This window comes from Syngnathoides biaculeatus, chromosome 3 (assembly GCF_019802595.1).
Source record: "Syngnathoides biaculeatus isolate LvHL_M chromosome 3, ASM1980259v1, whole genome shotgun sequence".
Classification (NCBI taxonomy): Eukaryota; Metazoa; Chordata; class Actinopteri; order Syngnathiformes; family Syngnathidae; genus Syngnathoides; species Syngnathoides biaculeatus.
Genome location: NC_084642.1, coordinates 25,706,083 through 25,720,881, shown reverse-complemented (window position 1 = coordinate 25,720,881; position 14,799 = coordinate 25,706,083). Strand labels below are relative to the sequence as shown.

The window sequence follows — 14,799 nt, the reverse complement described above, 5'->3', positions numbered from 1 at the left end:
ATGTTATCAGATCATGTCAGGCGTAAGTCTGTCGAGCCTCATGCTCAAAACCACATATGACGGCAAAACCATCTAACGTCATGTTGCCCACGTGGAAACATCAGATGAATCACACACACACACACACACACACACACACACACACACACACACACACACACACACACACACACACAAACAGCTTAGAATTGAAAAAAAAAAAAAGGGCAATTTGCAACATGAAATTCCACAGTACACTTTCCCTTATGGGTTCTGGAGAAGTTCAAGAAAGTGTTGTCAATATTCAAGATAATTACACACATCCTATTAGGGAGATAAGAGAGCAGGAAATATAAAAAAAAAATATATAAAAAAATTACTGTAGATTCGGAAAACTTTATTCACCCAAATGGGCATGTGGTCATTGGAGCTTTTCAGTCCAACAACAAAAAAAAAACTGAACTGTGTTAATACCTTCATGAAAACAAAAACTGGAGTGCAAGTTATGATAAGTACTGATAACAGCTATACTGTATCTTCAGGGTGGGACTTTAACACATGGATCATAATTAATTAACTTCAAACAAATTCATTAGTTTAAAGAAATTAAATGCACATTTTATGTTCCAAAGAATGCAGAACAGTTTACTGACGTATGTCAGGGCTCGGCTACCAAAAATGGAGGAGCTACTGTATATAAAACAGGACCAATTGTATTTTTTTTAAAGCACGACCTGATGGATATACACAGTATATGAAATCTGAATCAAACTTGAAACCTCAGCTGTGAATTTCCAAATTTTGGGGGGGCCCCCCTCATCTGGACTTCTCTTCCCCCACCCCCTCATGACAACAATTCAAGTACTGTGACATCAGTTTTCACATTTGTTTTCCTGATACAATCACCAGAATGTTGTCTGTTTAAGTTGAGAATGCTAAAAAAAAAAAAAAAGACGACAGTTTTCTCACTGAGAGTGGAGCTCGCTTGTGAGAGTGCATGGGGAGGCACCTTGTGTGCTCTGAATCATTTCAGTATGACTTGGTTTTTGGGTGACCACATGCAAACAGTGCTCGGCAGTGACCTGAGAAGTTGAATGAGGATCGTGTGCATGCTCTCAGTCATTTAGTGGAAAAGAGAGGCTCTCAAAATCCCCATGTTGGGACACTCCCATAACTGACATTTTTGATGCAATTCATCACCTCACCTGACACAATTAAAGGTGTCAGTGTGGAGACTTTAGCGTCAATACCACCAAATATGATTTTAAACTGGTTTCTTACAGCAAAGCAACACTATTAAAGTTCTGTAGACAGAGATAACTGGTTTAATTAATTTCAATTAACTCATTTAACTGTGATTTATCAATTATTACCTTTCCGCCATGATAGGTGCCAACTGAACTGTCTCTCCGCCAATTACTTTAAAGTCGGCTGTCCATCATGCTCCCAGTTCTGGTGTTTAACGGTACGCGACGAGGCTAAGCCAGCATCTTAACATGCTTGCGTAATAATGATGAGCGCATGTGTGACAGCCAATTGCAAAGAATTAAAATAGGTGTCTGTAGTTCTTCAGGTGATTGAGTAAACTTCCTTCCCGCTACGGTGGTGAAAGCTAAAAATATACATAGTAGCAACAATTAACTAGTCTCACGGTTTGATGTCAATCGCTCAAGCATCTGACGAACATCAAACTCATTTGAGCAGTTTTTCCCGCAGGCGTGCTGAGCCTATCCCGGCTAACTCTGGGCGAGGGGCGGGGTACACTCTGAAAAAGACCAATATTTGTCCGCCTTGGTAAACTTTTTCACATGAACAACATTTGCTTCCACCAAAAAACACAGTTTTCTACAATTCTTTTGTATGACTGTCACCACATTGAATCGCAGGTTAATTGTACCTTCTGCCATCTAGTGGAGGAACATTTTATGGTTCTTCCTGTCTTTCTTTATACGTCGCTGGCATTGATAGATGATCAAAGATACATTATTTGTAGCAATAGAACGATGCAGAGCTTGGGAAGGGCTGCATTAGACGTAGCGTTTGTTAAAAAAAAAAAAAAAAAAAAAGAGGAGTGAATCCACCCCAGGGACCATGAAATTCTGCACACAGAGTGGTTGATCTAACTGCGACGGTAAGAATGACATATTTCCCCGAATACTTTATAACCTAATTGCATAAGTGCATTAATGACTGCCATCTTCATACGAACACCGAAATGTTACGGACATAACTGTAAAATAACCTGGCAAATTTCAAGAAATGAAAACACCTCTTCTGTAGGCAGCATTTACATAAGAGACAAATGGCGATTGACAACAAAGTTTTGTGTGCTTTTCTTGATGTCATCCTCTTGTCAGGGGATTTTACATGACTCACGCACAAATGCTTAAAAGACACCCACCTTCAGATGCGCCGCTCAATGGGAGAAGCGCCCCGAGAGTGGAGGGAAGAGACAAACTCGCACCCGTTGGTGAAAGAGGAAGTCAGGCTGCCGCGAGACAGGTCAGTGAATGACTAAAAACCAACAGTTCATTACAAAACACCACTTTGGTGTCTCTTCATTCCATAATCTATACATTGCGAGTGACTGTTATAAATATGATTGACGTATAGGCGTCAACGGAGTCACTTGTTCATGTGTTCTACAAGGCTTTCTTGGAGCCCATGTTTGTCTTACCTTGCTAAAAAAAATAAATAATGAAAAATCACCTCATGTTGAACTGTCTGATTAAATGTCGCTTGCTTATTGCTAATGATTGGTGCAGTTTTGAAAAACTAATAAATGACAGTGTAAATATGATATAAATGTATCGTTGCTAAAATGTAAGTGTAAATGTAAATAATCTGCGTCTGTGATGAGGATTTCTTTGGTTTCACTGCCCAAAAAAGGAAGGTGTCGCCGGGATGTTTTAAAATACCGACACAATGTTGTAGAATGATAAAATGTTCAACATTTGGCATCTGTTACCCAACTGAATGTTCAAAACGATGTCTTTCAGCATTCCAGTAAAAGCAAGCCAGGCACGTGGGCGATGATGGCAAAGTCCCAGATTGAGGTTAATGCTAATCGTGATAGGGGTTGACTTCATCTGACACCTGCCATGTTAGCATTAGCTTGACTCTGGGAGCATTCGCGCAAGATCTGGAGCTCGTTGCCACTGCTGAGGAACGTGGGCCAGAAATTGAGAGGTCCAGACAGTACAGAGTCCGTGGACCAACTCTTCACTTTTTACTTCACGTTTTGATTGTGCCACCATTGTGAGATGCTGTTTAATATGCGTGCACTGAGCATATAGGAATAATTTAATCAAAGCGGATTCCATTTTATAGTTTCTGGTGAAATAGATAATCTGACCTCTGTTGACTTTAATGGGCCTGAATTTGCACTTGAACAAAAGGGACATGCATTGCTTCATTGTTAATGTCATTACAGAATGTGTAGCTTTTTTTTTTCCTTCCAAAAGATAAACCAGAAAATACTGTTCTACTGTGGATCCCATCAAAACAGTTTTAGATGTATGCAGTGCTGTGACAGTGGGGATAGCTTCAGGAACATCACATTAATAAAATATAGATATATCTAAAGATTGTTTTCGCTAACTAAATGTCAGGCTTATGGTATACGGCGTATCCATGTTTACAAAATTTCACTGCGTATGCTCTCTTTGAAGTCACCCAAATTGGAGGTTGAAATGAATTGGAAATACAGTCTGAAAGATGTTCACCAGTGCATGAAGTTCTGTCTTTTGCTCACACAAGCAAACATTTGTGCAGTTCACCCGTCATTTGTGATGCTTTCTCACAGAAGATCGTGTAATCTTTTAATCCACTTTGTCATTAGTTCAGATTTCGCTGAAAATGGGGATTACAGCAGATTTAAATATCTATCCCAATCCAACCGCCGACAATTTAAATCAGATGCCACAACATTGATGTTTTCAATTCATTCCAACTGACTTTGTGATACTTTACATGTCTGTTAAACACACTCAACCATCCATTTTCCATTCTGTTTAGCCTGTTCAGGGTCACAGGGTCCTGAAGCCTATCCAGTTTACGCAGACTAAACCCTGGACTGGTCACCAGTCATTTGCAGGACACAGAGAGACAGACATCCATTTACTTCAACATTGAAACCATCAGTGAGTTGGGACAGAACCAAAGTGAGCCAAATGTACCACAGCACCATCAGTGACATTTTCAAGGGAGACGTTAATCCAAGATGAGTTTTTGTACAATATTTAATCATTGTTGCATTAAGTGCTACCGTCAAAACTATAATTGCTTAGGAATCTTTATTTAATAATAAATCTTTTGATGTGCAATAATAGATTGGTCATTGAATCATTTGTAAAAAAAAAAAAACATTTTCCCCTCAAAATAGGATTTCAACCATTAGTTCAATTATTTGTGGCTGTGCCGAAATTCAAACCTGCACATACAGTATGTGGACACTTGAAGGTCACGTGCTAAAGAGACATTTGTCCTTCATAGTGACACGTCGCCTGCAGCAGCGCCGGTAACATTAATCATCCGCTCACCGGACACTCCTTCAGGTTGACCTACACGATCTAATGAGATCTATTTTTTATAACGACAGTTTCCTAGCCAGGAACACAGTTTCACATGCTTCGCAACACAACAATTTCAACCTGAGGCTGCATTCGAATGCCACTCAGCCAAAAAAATGCAAAAGCTGTAGTCAAAGTCTTTCACAAAGACGAGGAAGCTCAGTTTGGATGGACTGACAGAAATATACCAATACAATGTGTTTATTATTGTGGTCTGCTGTAGTTTGCACAGGTGTTCTATCTATCTATCTATCTATCTATCTATCTATCTATCTATCTATCTATCTATCTATCTATCTATCTATCTATCTATCTATCTATCTATCTATCTATCTATCTATCTATCTATCTATCTATCTATCTATCTATCTATCTATCTATCTATCTATCTATCTATCTATCTATCTATCTATCTATCTATCTATCTATCTATCTATCTATCTATCTATCTATCTATCGCTTATCCTCACAGAGGTCGCAGAAGTGCTCGGGCCTTGTGTTAGGCAATGGCAGGTGCACACATAATTTACATTACAAAAAAAAATGGTTTAGCATGTGAACCTCTCAATTATGAAGTTCGAGGTTTGAAGTTGAGTTTGAATTTGAGTGGTGTGGTGTGAAGATGTAATGTAGAATATGCGCCTTGTCTCAAAAGCTTGTGAGACCCTGCTCTATGGAAGATGACTTTCAAATAAACCATCTGCTACAAAACGTGATTAATCTGCCTTCTAATAATGTCGCGGTCGACGAATCTTGACGACTGCAGACTTTATTCAATTATAAATGACAAAATGTGGGTCTTGTACCATTTCCAAGCAAGCGTCCAATGCGATGCGAGCGTGCACGCCTGAAATGCGCCAACCAACCCAGGTGGCCCAACCCCACGCACGAGCCGGCGAAGGGGCGGGCCGGCCGCTCAGCTGATGACTGAACCGATCCACACATTCTCAGTCCTCGGTGGGTGATCGCGCTCACACGAGACATTTACTCGCCAATTACTCCCAATGCGGAAAGCTCCGTAGCGGAAAGCGCCGGGAACTAAATGGCATCTCGCCGCGGGATGCACCTGAAGGCACCACGCGCACGCACTCACAGGCAACGCACGTTGACCTGCCCTCACTGCGTGTTATGATAGCGAGCCCACGCGTGGCTTTCGTCCCGTGATGGGGAGAAGAATCACATGGAGCCACGGTGCTGTCATCCTGCTGGGCGTCATCGTGGCCTCGTGTCGGGCCGTCACTCTGGACTCCATCCTCTGGGGCAGCGCCAACACAAAGTGGGTACAATACTTTCTTCTACTTTCTGCTGAAAGGCACAATTTACACACTAGTTGTCATACCGGTCCGATTTGCACAAAGGTGATGTGCTTACTATTCATGCGTTCATTTGACTGCTCTAACAGGGATTAGTGCGTGACTAAAATGAATCGATTTCATGGCTTGTTAAGATTTTAGCTGCTTTTGGTTTGTGGTTGTAGGGTTAGGGTGAAGGTCAGGATTTAAAATGGTATTATCATGTATTTCTTTAAAAAAAAATACTGACACCTTTTTTAAAAATTCTAATTCTATAGATATAAGCAATACATTTAGTGAAACACAACCAAAGTTATTGTCAAGGACTTTTCAGTTGCAGGGGTGTACATGCTCCTGATGGAAGAACAAAAATGCATGTTGAGACCCATCTATTCTTAATCCATCAGTTGGAATAGAGAGAATAGACAAAGGGGTGATAGCGACTATCAATTGCACACTATTTCATGGTCCTTACATACTTTACATATACAAAGACCACCGTACGAGAGCATAAGTCTCAAAGCATGGCATGCAGACGTGGTCCTGAGCGTGATTTCTATGGAATGGTGTCAGCTTTGAGGTCCCGGTTCCCTTTTTTCAAATCTGGAAGCTCTAACCGCTGCAGTCACTGCAGGTCAGCACTGCCTGACAGGCTGAGCTACTGTCCCCAGTCTGTGATTTGGGGCATGTAAGACCAGACCGATTAGGACCATCTGATATAAGAGCATTCAAAATGATCTCTTCTTTTGAGGAAATGATCCTCAAACAGTATCTTTCTCTGGTTCGTGCATCTGATGCATCCTTTTTGGCTGTTTACTTTCCTCAGCTTTACTCCAGGCCGAGGTCTAGTCCTCTACCCTCAAATTGGGGACAAGATGGACATCGTCTGTCCACGGGCGGACGCCTCCAAGGGGGAAAGAGAGGAGTTCTACCGAGTGTACCTGGTCTCCCGGAGTCAGATGGAGAGCTGCACCATAGACAAGAAGGACACGCCGCTGCTGAACTGCGATAAGCCGCACCGAGATGTCAAGTTTACGTTCAAGTTCCAGGAGTTCAGCCCCAACCTGTGGGGACTGGAGTTCCTCAAGGGGAAGGATTACTACATCACTTGTAAGTCAGCATCTTCACATTGGCACAACCACCTGTTCGGGTCCTACAGGTGCGACGGCTTTTGTGGTAGCAATTGACCCCCCCAACCCTTCCACGCAATCGCCCGGCCAACCTGATTCAATAAGAGGCCGTCATCCTTGTTGCCCTCCTGATTTGTCAGCTCTGAGAATCAGAACTGTGGCCTCTTTATTGGACTGCTGTCAGTAGAAGCAGCGCATCTTAGCGGAAAGTGATGCATGAGATAGTGAACAAGTGTGACCACACAGCCCCCCCCCCCCCCACAAAACACCCACCCCCACCACCGCACCGTGCTTTGACAGCACACTCGGCTCTGGCAGGACACTGCCATTCAGAGGGCTCTCATGCCCCAAATCACACGAGGCTTTTACAGCATCAGGCAGATTTGACGTGAGCTTTCATGGCAACATGGCGTCTTGCCCGAGCGATGTTGTTATCTGACCTAAATGCTCCTAACAAGTGTGTACTCGTGTGCTCGTCTTTGTGTGGACGCGCATGTGTGTGTGTATGTGTGTGCGTGTGACTGGGGTGACAGAGAGTTCTTGGTCTATTCTTCCTTCTTCAGATTGCCAAGCAACGCATGCATTCATTTTATTCAATAATCCTTTAGCATTTTAAGATGAAATTTTATTTAGCCCAACGATCAACTCTCAAATGAAATTTTTATTTGCTCAATAATTTATGAATATAATTTATTTAATCCAAAATGCTACAGCTCCCAGGGTTTTGGTTTGTTGATACCGTAGGTCTATATTTATATACCGTATGTAAAATGGTTAGGAGTTACACTTTTGTGATTAAAATGCTAGATAGAGAGCTATCTGGCTGGCTGGCTAGCAAACTAGATAGATAGATAGATAGATAGATAGATAGATAGATAGATAGATAGATAGATAGATAGATAGATAGATAGATAGATAGATAGATAGATAGATAGATAGATAGATAGATAGATAGATAGATAGATAGATAGATAGATAGATAGATAGATAGATAGATAGATAGATAGATAGATAGATAGATAGATAGATAGATAGATAGATAGATAGATAGACTAATTGATCTGCAAAGGAAATTCACTGTTCCAGTAGTACCCACAATGAAAACAACACAAGGCAAAATAGTGTAGGTGTGCTGGAGGACTAATATAAACAATATGAAACATTTTAAACAAGTCTTTGTAGTATTTTTTAAAATACAGAAAACAATAGGGGGGCATATTTTCAGTGTTCTGGAGGTCTGATATAATGTGGATGGTGATTGGTGTGCAAATTATTGAGGAGTAATTAGGGAGGGAATTGATAAGAATGTTGCAATTCCAATTCCATTATCAATAGTGCTTGTCAATCCAATTCTTTATCGCTTGTCTGATCAATTCATTGTGTGAGTTACTTCAACATAATAACACATATTTTCGATCAACACTATTCAGGAGTGAAGCTTCAAATCCTTTTCAGGCAAGCAAAAGAAGTGAAATGCTCAGAACTAGTTAAAAAAAACCCATTGCTTTTCGATTCCCATCCCGGATACTAATGCGGTATATAAATATGTTACAAATGCCTCTCATCAACAATTGCTGTCCTACACCTTAATAAACGATTATTACAGTACATTTTGGACAGTGTTGATCAAAACCGTCCATCAAACAACGCGCGTATTGCTGACGTGTGCCTAATGTAGGAGTGGTGAAAGGATTTGCTTCAGGTGCCTTGGTGCAGTTTTTGTGCACATCTGCATTTTCCTGCTTAAAAGTGATGCAATATTTGGCAACTGGCAAAACTTTTGACATCTTTTACAAAAACCTCGGTTGCACTAACTGTGCGTACTCTCTGTATCAGCCACATCTACAGGAGCTCTGCAAAGTCTGGATAACACTAGCGGAGGCGTGTGCAGGACGAAATCCATGAAGCTGGTGCTGAGAGTCGGGCAGAGTAAGACCTTGTAGATGAATATACATCACTGTATGTACAGTGTGGGTATATCTATACGTACATAATATGTTTGGATGCATTGCAACATGAAAAATGGAGCAAAGTACAGTGTATTTATCGGACCAAAATGAAATGTTAGCCTCCACTTCCATCCATCCATTCATCCATTAATTTTCTTTTCCGCTTATCCTCACGAGGGTCGTGGGGATTGCTGGAGCCTATCCCAGCTGTCAACGGGCAGGAGCCGGGGTACACCCTAAACCAGCCAATCGCAGGGCACATGGAGACAAACAGCCGCACTCACAATCACACCTAATGTTGCATGTTTTTGGAATGTGGGAGGAAACCGGAGTACCCGAAGAAAACGCACGCAGGCACGGGGAGAACATGCAAATTCCACACAGGTGGGGGCAGGATTGAACCCCGGTCTCAGAACTGTGAGGCCAACACTTTACCAGCTGAACCACCGTGACGCCCAGTTCCACTTATTGAATTGAAATATAATAATATCACCACATCCTAAGTGGTAGAAAAAGCTCCACTTTATACTCGTTCGCTTGCAACGGCTGTTACAAATAATTCCAAATCTCTACGTTTTTGCATCAGTACCTACTTGCATGCAATCATTTTAACTGGATATCGCAGTCAATAATATTTTCATTCTCTTAACTGATGGTCCATTCTTATTACATTGCACCCAAACGTATTCAAATAAATATCTGTATGTTTTTCTCTACAAGTTTTTTCATAATGCTTTTGAATCTTTTTTTTATATTGACAAGTGATACACGGAAGAACTACACATAACAGACACATAAGAATAGAAGCCCAACTGATGTTAGCGTACTGCATATGCTGAACCAATTATTCCTTCTTCATCCATGTGATGGTACATTTTAGATGTGTTGTAAATATTCGACATGGCACTCTGTGTGCACAAGTACACGCTTGGAAATGATGAATTTGTTGAAGCCCCCAACTGCAGTTTTGCAGCATTATTCACATGAATAATTAAAGAGTTGGACTTCAACATGAAAATTCAGCATTTTGTGTGTTTGTCAACTGATCTTGCAAATACGGGTATGCTTTCATGTTGCATTTAGAAAACACCACTGCGCAAACAAACACTTAACGGGGGCAGAGAGCAGTAGTAACTAAAAAGACTTAGTTGTGAGACTCAATTTGGGTGTACATTCATGTCAGTTAATAGACATTCATTGACATTCAAGGATTGTCAGCTTGAGCTCTATATTAAGAAAAAGAAGAATTGGGCCTGGAAATTGAAATTGAATCAAGTTAGTCGTGTTGCATTATTGATCAAGGGCATGCAGCGTGAGATACGGTATCTGAAAACACAAGTAATTTTAGTAAGGAATTACTCAAAAGACCAAAATATTTTTTTAGAGGAAAAAAATCAAAGGCACATATCCGCGTTTTTAAAATGTAATTGTAAGCATTGTGCAATGTGCAAAAACACTGTTTATTATTCCCATGATCAGAAATGACTTGAAGTCTTTGATTCATTGAAATATCTGACTAATCTTCATCGGTGATTCTGTCCTATCCTCCATGATGTGTTGAATTGTTTTGTCCCAGGTTCCTCAGATCCTCGATCAAAACTTCAGGAGTCCCCGACCAGATTTTCCCCTACACAACCAAAACTGAAAGGAAAGGATGCAGCTAAGGAAAATGATCGCAAGAATACAACTGGTAAGTTCAATATATATTTTATATTTATTCCTGACATGGCGGCACGATGGACAACCGTTTAGAGTGTCTGCCTCACAGTTCTGAAGACTAGGGTTCAAATCCTGGCCCATCCGTGTGAATGTGAGTTCGAATGGTTGTTTGTTTCCATGTGCCCTGGCAACTGCCTCCTCCTGCCCGATGACCGCTGGGATAGGCTCCAGCACTCCCGTGACCCTTATGAGGATAAGTGGTCAGAAAGTGGATGAATGGATGAAAAAGTATCCTTTGTTTTGAAAATGCAATACTATGGGGCAGAACTCTTATCCCTAAAGTTGTGAATAAAAAAACTGCTCTTGAATTTATCCATCCATCCATTCATTTTCTTCGCTGCTTATCCTCACAAGGGTTGCGGGAGTGCCGGAGCCCATCCCAGTTGTCATTGGGCAGGAGACAGTGTACACGCGGAACTCGTTGCCAGCCAATCGCAGGGCATGTGGAGACAGACAACAGTCACACTCACAATTACACCTAGGGGCAATTTAGAATGTCCAATTGATGCATGTTTTTGGGTTGTGGGAGGAAACCGGAGTGTACGGAGAAAACCCATGCAGGTACGGGGTGAACATGCAAACTTCACACAGGTGGGGCCGGGATTGAACCCAGGACTTCAGAACTGTAAGGCCAACACTGGAAATGTGAAATCAAGAAAATAAAGATGTAATGTCCTCACGTTTGCCGTCTTTGGCTTTAAGTCTTCAAGTCTTTAGAGCTCACGTCATGATTGATGAGATCCTGGACTGGTAGTTGTGATGAGATCGTGGACTGGTAGTTTTAAGGATGCGAATTAGAAGAAGTCTGTTATTTATTTGTGGTTTTTATTTGAACTTTTTTTTTAACATTTTCTTACTTGAGCAAAGTGGATACTGTACAGCAAAGTCCAAAATTCAATCCCAGATCAAATGCTATTGCACTTGCAGATGAGGATTCTGCTCGGCCAATCAGCAAACAGCAATGTCAACCATGCACCATACCCGCATCTTACGCGGAAACCTGACTGACCAGGTATTCTGCCGTGGAAAAACGCCATACATTGCAAGTGCAGTACTTGCATACAAAGCTGGGAAGACACTGCGTAATGAAAAAGCAGCACAGATGTCCCTGCAGGTTTTCTGGCAGTTTAACATCCCCTAATTAGCCAAAGTTGATCTAAGCTTCCGCTTCACACTGTAGTATCCTTTCATTTTCTTTGACATCTTTTGTTCATGTCTAGTGCGCCCTCTGCGAGACTATTTGCACAACAATGATGTAATCAAAAACAGCATTTATTTCCTTTATATTGCTGAAAAGATCAACTGAACATATTAAGAAATGTACACAGTGTGGCAGTACTTGGCACTGTGAAGAAAGTGCGCTACGTGCGGCAAGAGCTTCTCGTCAGTCCTCCTTTCCAAACGTTCAGTGTGTGTATGGCTTAAGAATTGAATAGGTGTAAGAAATGTGTGAAATATTGTGAAAAGTCTTCCCAGACGAGTATGAGATGTTAAACCGCCACAGGGGATTCCATTTGATCGTTTGTGCAGTTGTCACAAACAGGCACCTGATATTTTTGTGCATTTTGTTTACACTGTGTGAAGACACCTGTTCCTGCCTGTTTTGGACACTCATGCTTGATAAATTATGCTGGCCAAAGCAGGTTTTAGCAATGCGTGTGTGCCACCGCGAGTTGCAGCTCCTGCCATCTTTCTTTTGTTGTGCTTCGACTTTCCCCTTTTCGATGCCTTTCTTCGAGCCCTCAGTTCGGCTCTTTGCTAAACACCTTCAGGCTCCGTTTTCCCCCTTCCACAACAAATTGCATGATCTCACGTCACAGCTAGTGAATGTCCCGTTGGCTCTTTTATGTGACTTTCTCCTTCCCTGTTGTCCCTGACAGACGCAGGCTCAGAAGCAGGGCAGCTCAACCCCGGTGGCAGTGGTGGCTCACAGCCAGGACTGTTGATATGGGTTGTCTCGGCCTGTGTGATCCTCCTCCTCCTCCTCCTCCTCGTCATCCCGTCGGCCGTGCTGTGGAAGTGCCGTCGCTGTGGCCCAGATCGGCAGCGGTCTGCGTCTGTGTCCCTCAACACTTTAGCTGTGCCAAAGCGGGACAGCATCAGCAGCGACAACATGGGCTCGGACCGCAGCGAGATCGTCTTTCCCCCGCAGGCCTCTGACAGCAGGCCCTGCCGACATTTTGAGCGTGTGAGTGGCGAATATGGACCCCCTGTGTACATCGTTAAGGAGATAACGCCCCAGACGCCCACTAACATTTACTATAAAGTCTAATGGTGGCTTCTCGCCCAATGCCATTTCTTCTTTGCTAATAATGTTATTAGCGCTGAGGACAAGAGGACAGAACAGCTTGCCTCATAATTATTATTATTATTTTTTATTTTTATGAAGAGACAATCAGAGAAATATCCAAGGAGACTAATCAATAATCGATTCCACACGTTGAGCAAATAAATGACTTCCCTTTTTTATTTTATGATTTCTAATTGAAAATGTTTGGAAACACAGTACATTGTATTTCATATTCTCAGCTTCATCTTGCATCTTTTGTAAATATGTTCACTACGTGTTGATATACTTTTTTTTTATATACAAATCAATCCAATCTTGGACTCCAAATAGTTGAAACAGTTTTCCCTACCTTAAGCACAGTTATATTTCTTTTCTAGAACTTAAAAAACTGGTCAAAATGCTTTGGGGCTAAAATAAAATTTTGAATTTCTGGCTTATATTTCAGTTTTCCAACAATTTTTACACATTTAGCAGTGAATGTGCATTTCTATAACATACATTGATAAATTTCAGGTCATTGTATATCCATGATTACATGACATAATAATAGTAAAACTAATGCTCATAATAATAGTACATTTATTTTATTTATTACTCAGATGTTTTACAAATAATAAAATGCTCGGCTTAAAAAAACAAAATTAAAATTAAATAAAAAAATAATAAAATAATATAAAATAAATGTCTGAATGCTGATCAAAATTAAAACTAAAAGCAGTAAATTACACTGGAAACATAACCAAATTGTGATGTGACAGAAATGTGACAGAATTCCTTCATTTCCCTCAGGGAATTCATAAATGTACACGACAACTCACGTCACAAACAGTAAGATGTTAATGAAAGAATTTTCCATTTTAGGTCAGGAACAATCTTTAAAAAAAAAAAAGATTCATGCTCTTTCTGCTTTGCTCTTGGAGCTATTTTAAAAGGTGACATTGCTCAGAGTGCATTTATTTTTTACTTCTAAATGTGTGCAAGGGAAATTGAATGTCAGTCTACCCTCAGTGGCATCCTGCTGTGAGCTTCTGTGTACAATGTTAGGCTTGACAGATCAGGGTGGGGGTGGGTCCCTTGTATGTGAACATTTTACTTAACAGTAAATGATAATGGCGGCATGGTGGAAGAACTGGTAATGCGTCGGCCTCACAGTTCTGAGGACCCAGGTTCAATCCCGGCCCCGCCCGTGTGGAGTTTGCATGTTATCCCCTTGCTGTGTTGTTTTTTTTGGGAGGGACTCGGGTTTCCTCCCACATCCCAAAAACATGCAACGTTAATTGGACACTCTAAATTGCCCCTCAGTGTGATTGTGAGTATGACTGTTTGTCTCTATGTGCCCTGCGATTGGCTGACAACCAGTTCAGGATGTACCCCGCCTCCTGTCTGTTGACAGCTGGGATAGGCTCCAGCACTCCCTGCGACCCTTGTGAGGATAAGCAACAAAAGAAAATGGATGGATGGATGGAGTAATTTCCCCCTTTTGAATATGGCCACAATCTGAATTAAGAAATATAATGTCAACACATTGTAAAACATAGCTTTGCCACCACTCTGGAGTAAAACAAAATATGTTTTATTTTAAAGGGGGGGGGGGGGGGATGAGGGGGGACCATGTTAAATTACATTTGGAGACTGTTCAGTGCATTACAAAGCAACAGGTGGCGCTATAACCCCTATAAGTGGTTTACCCAACCAGAACCTTCTAGTCAGTAAATTCCAAAAATAACATACATTAACAGCACAAAAATGTTGACTTTATTAAAATGATTATTCCACCTATCCCCTCCCACCCCCCAAAAAAAATTAGTGGCTTGAAACACAGTGGCTAAAAATTCAAACGCTAAACACATTTCCAAAAGTAAAACTGAC

At 41.2% G+C, this 14,799-nt stretch overlaps 1 protein-coding gene across 1 annotated transcript; it reads left to right on the top strand.

Moving 5' to 3' along the window:
- The first annotated feature begins 5,701 nt into the window (after positions 1-5,701).
- Positions 5,702-12,912, top strand: LOC133497964 (ephrin-B2a-like). The gene is made up of 5 exons (XM_061814267.1): positions 5,702-5,826; positions 6,669-6,952; positions 8,809-8,901; positions 10,498-10,611; positions 12,521-12,912. The coding sequence occupies exons 1-5, from the start codon at positions 5,714-5,716 to the stop codon at positions 12,910-12,912; spliced, it is 996 nt and encodes a 331-aa protein (XP_061670251.1). The 5' UTR covers positions 5,702-5,713.
- The last annotated feature ends 1,887 nt before the right edge of the window (positions 12,913-14,799 follow it).

Excerpts from the sequence above, each read along its gene's own strand:
- LOC133497964 (XM_061814267.1), top strand. The coding sequence starts at position 5,714 with ATGGGGAGAAGAATCACATGGAGCCACGGTGCTGTCATCCTGCTGGGC. Across the intron at positions 6,953-8,808 it reads GAAGGATTACTACATCACTT|CCACATCTACAGGAGCTCTG; the intron begins GTAAGTCAGCAT and ends TCTCTGTATCAG. Across the intron at positions 8,902-10,497 it reads GGTGCTGAGAGTCGGGCAGA|GTTCCTCAGATCCTCGATCA; the intron begins GTAAGACCTTGT and ends GTTTTGTCCCAG.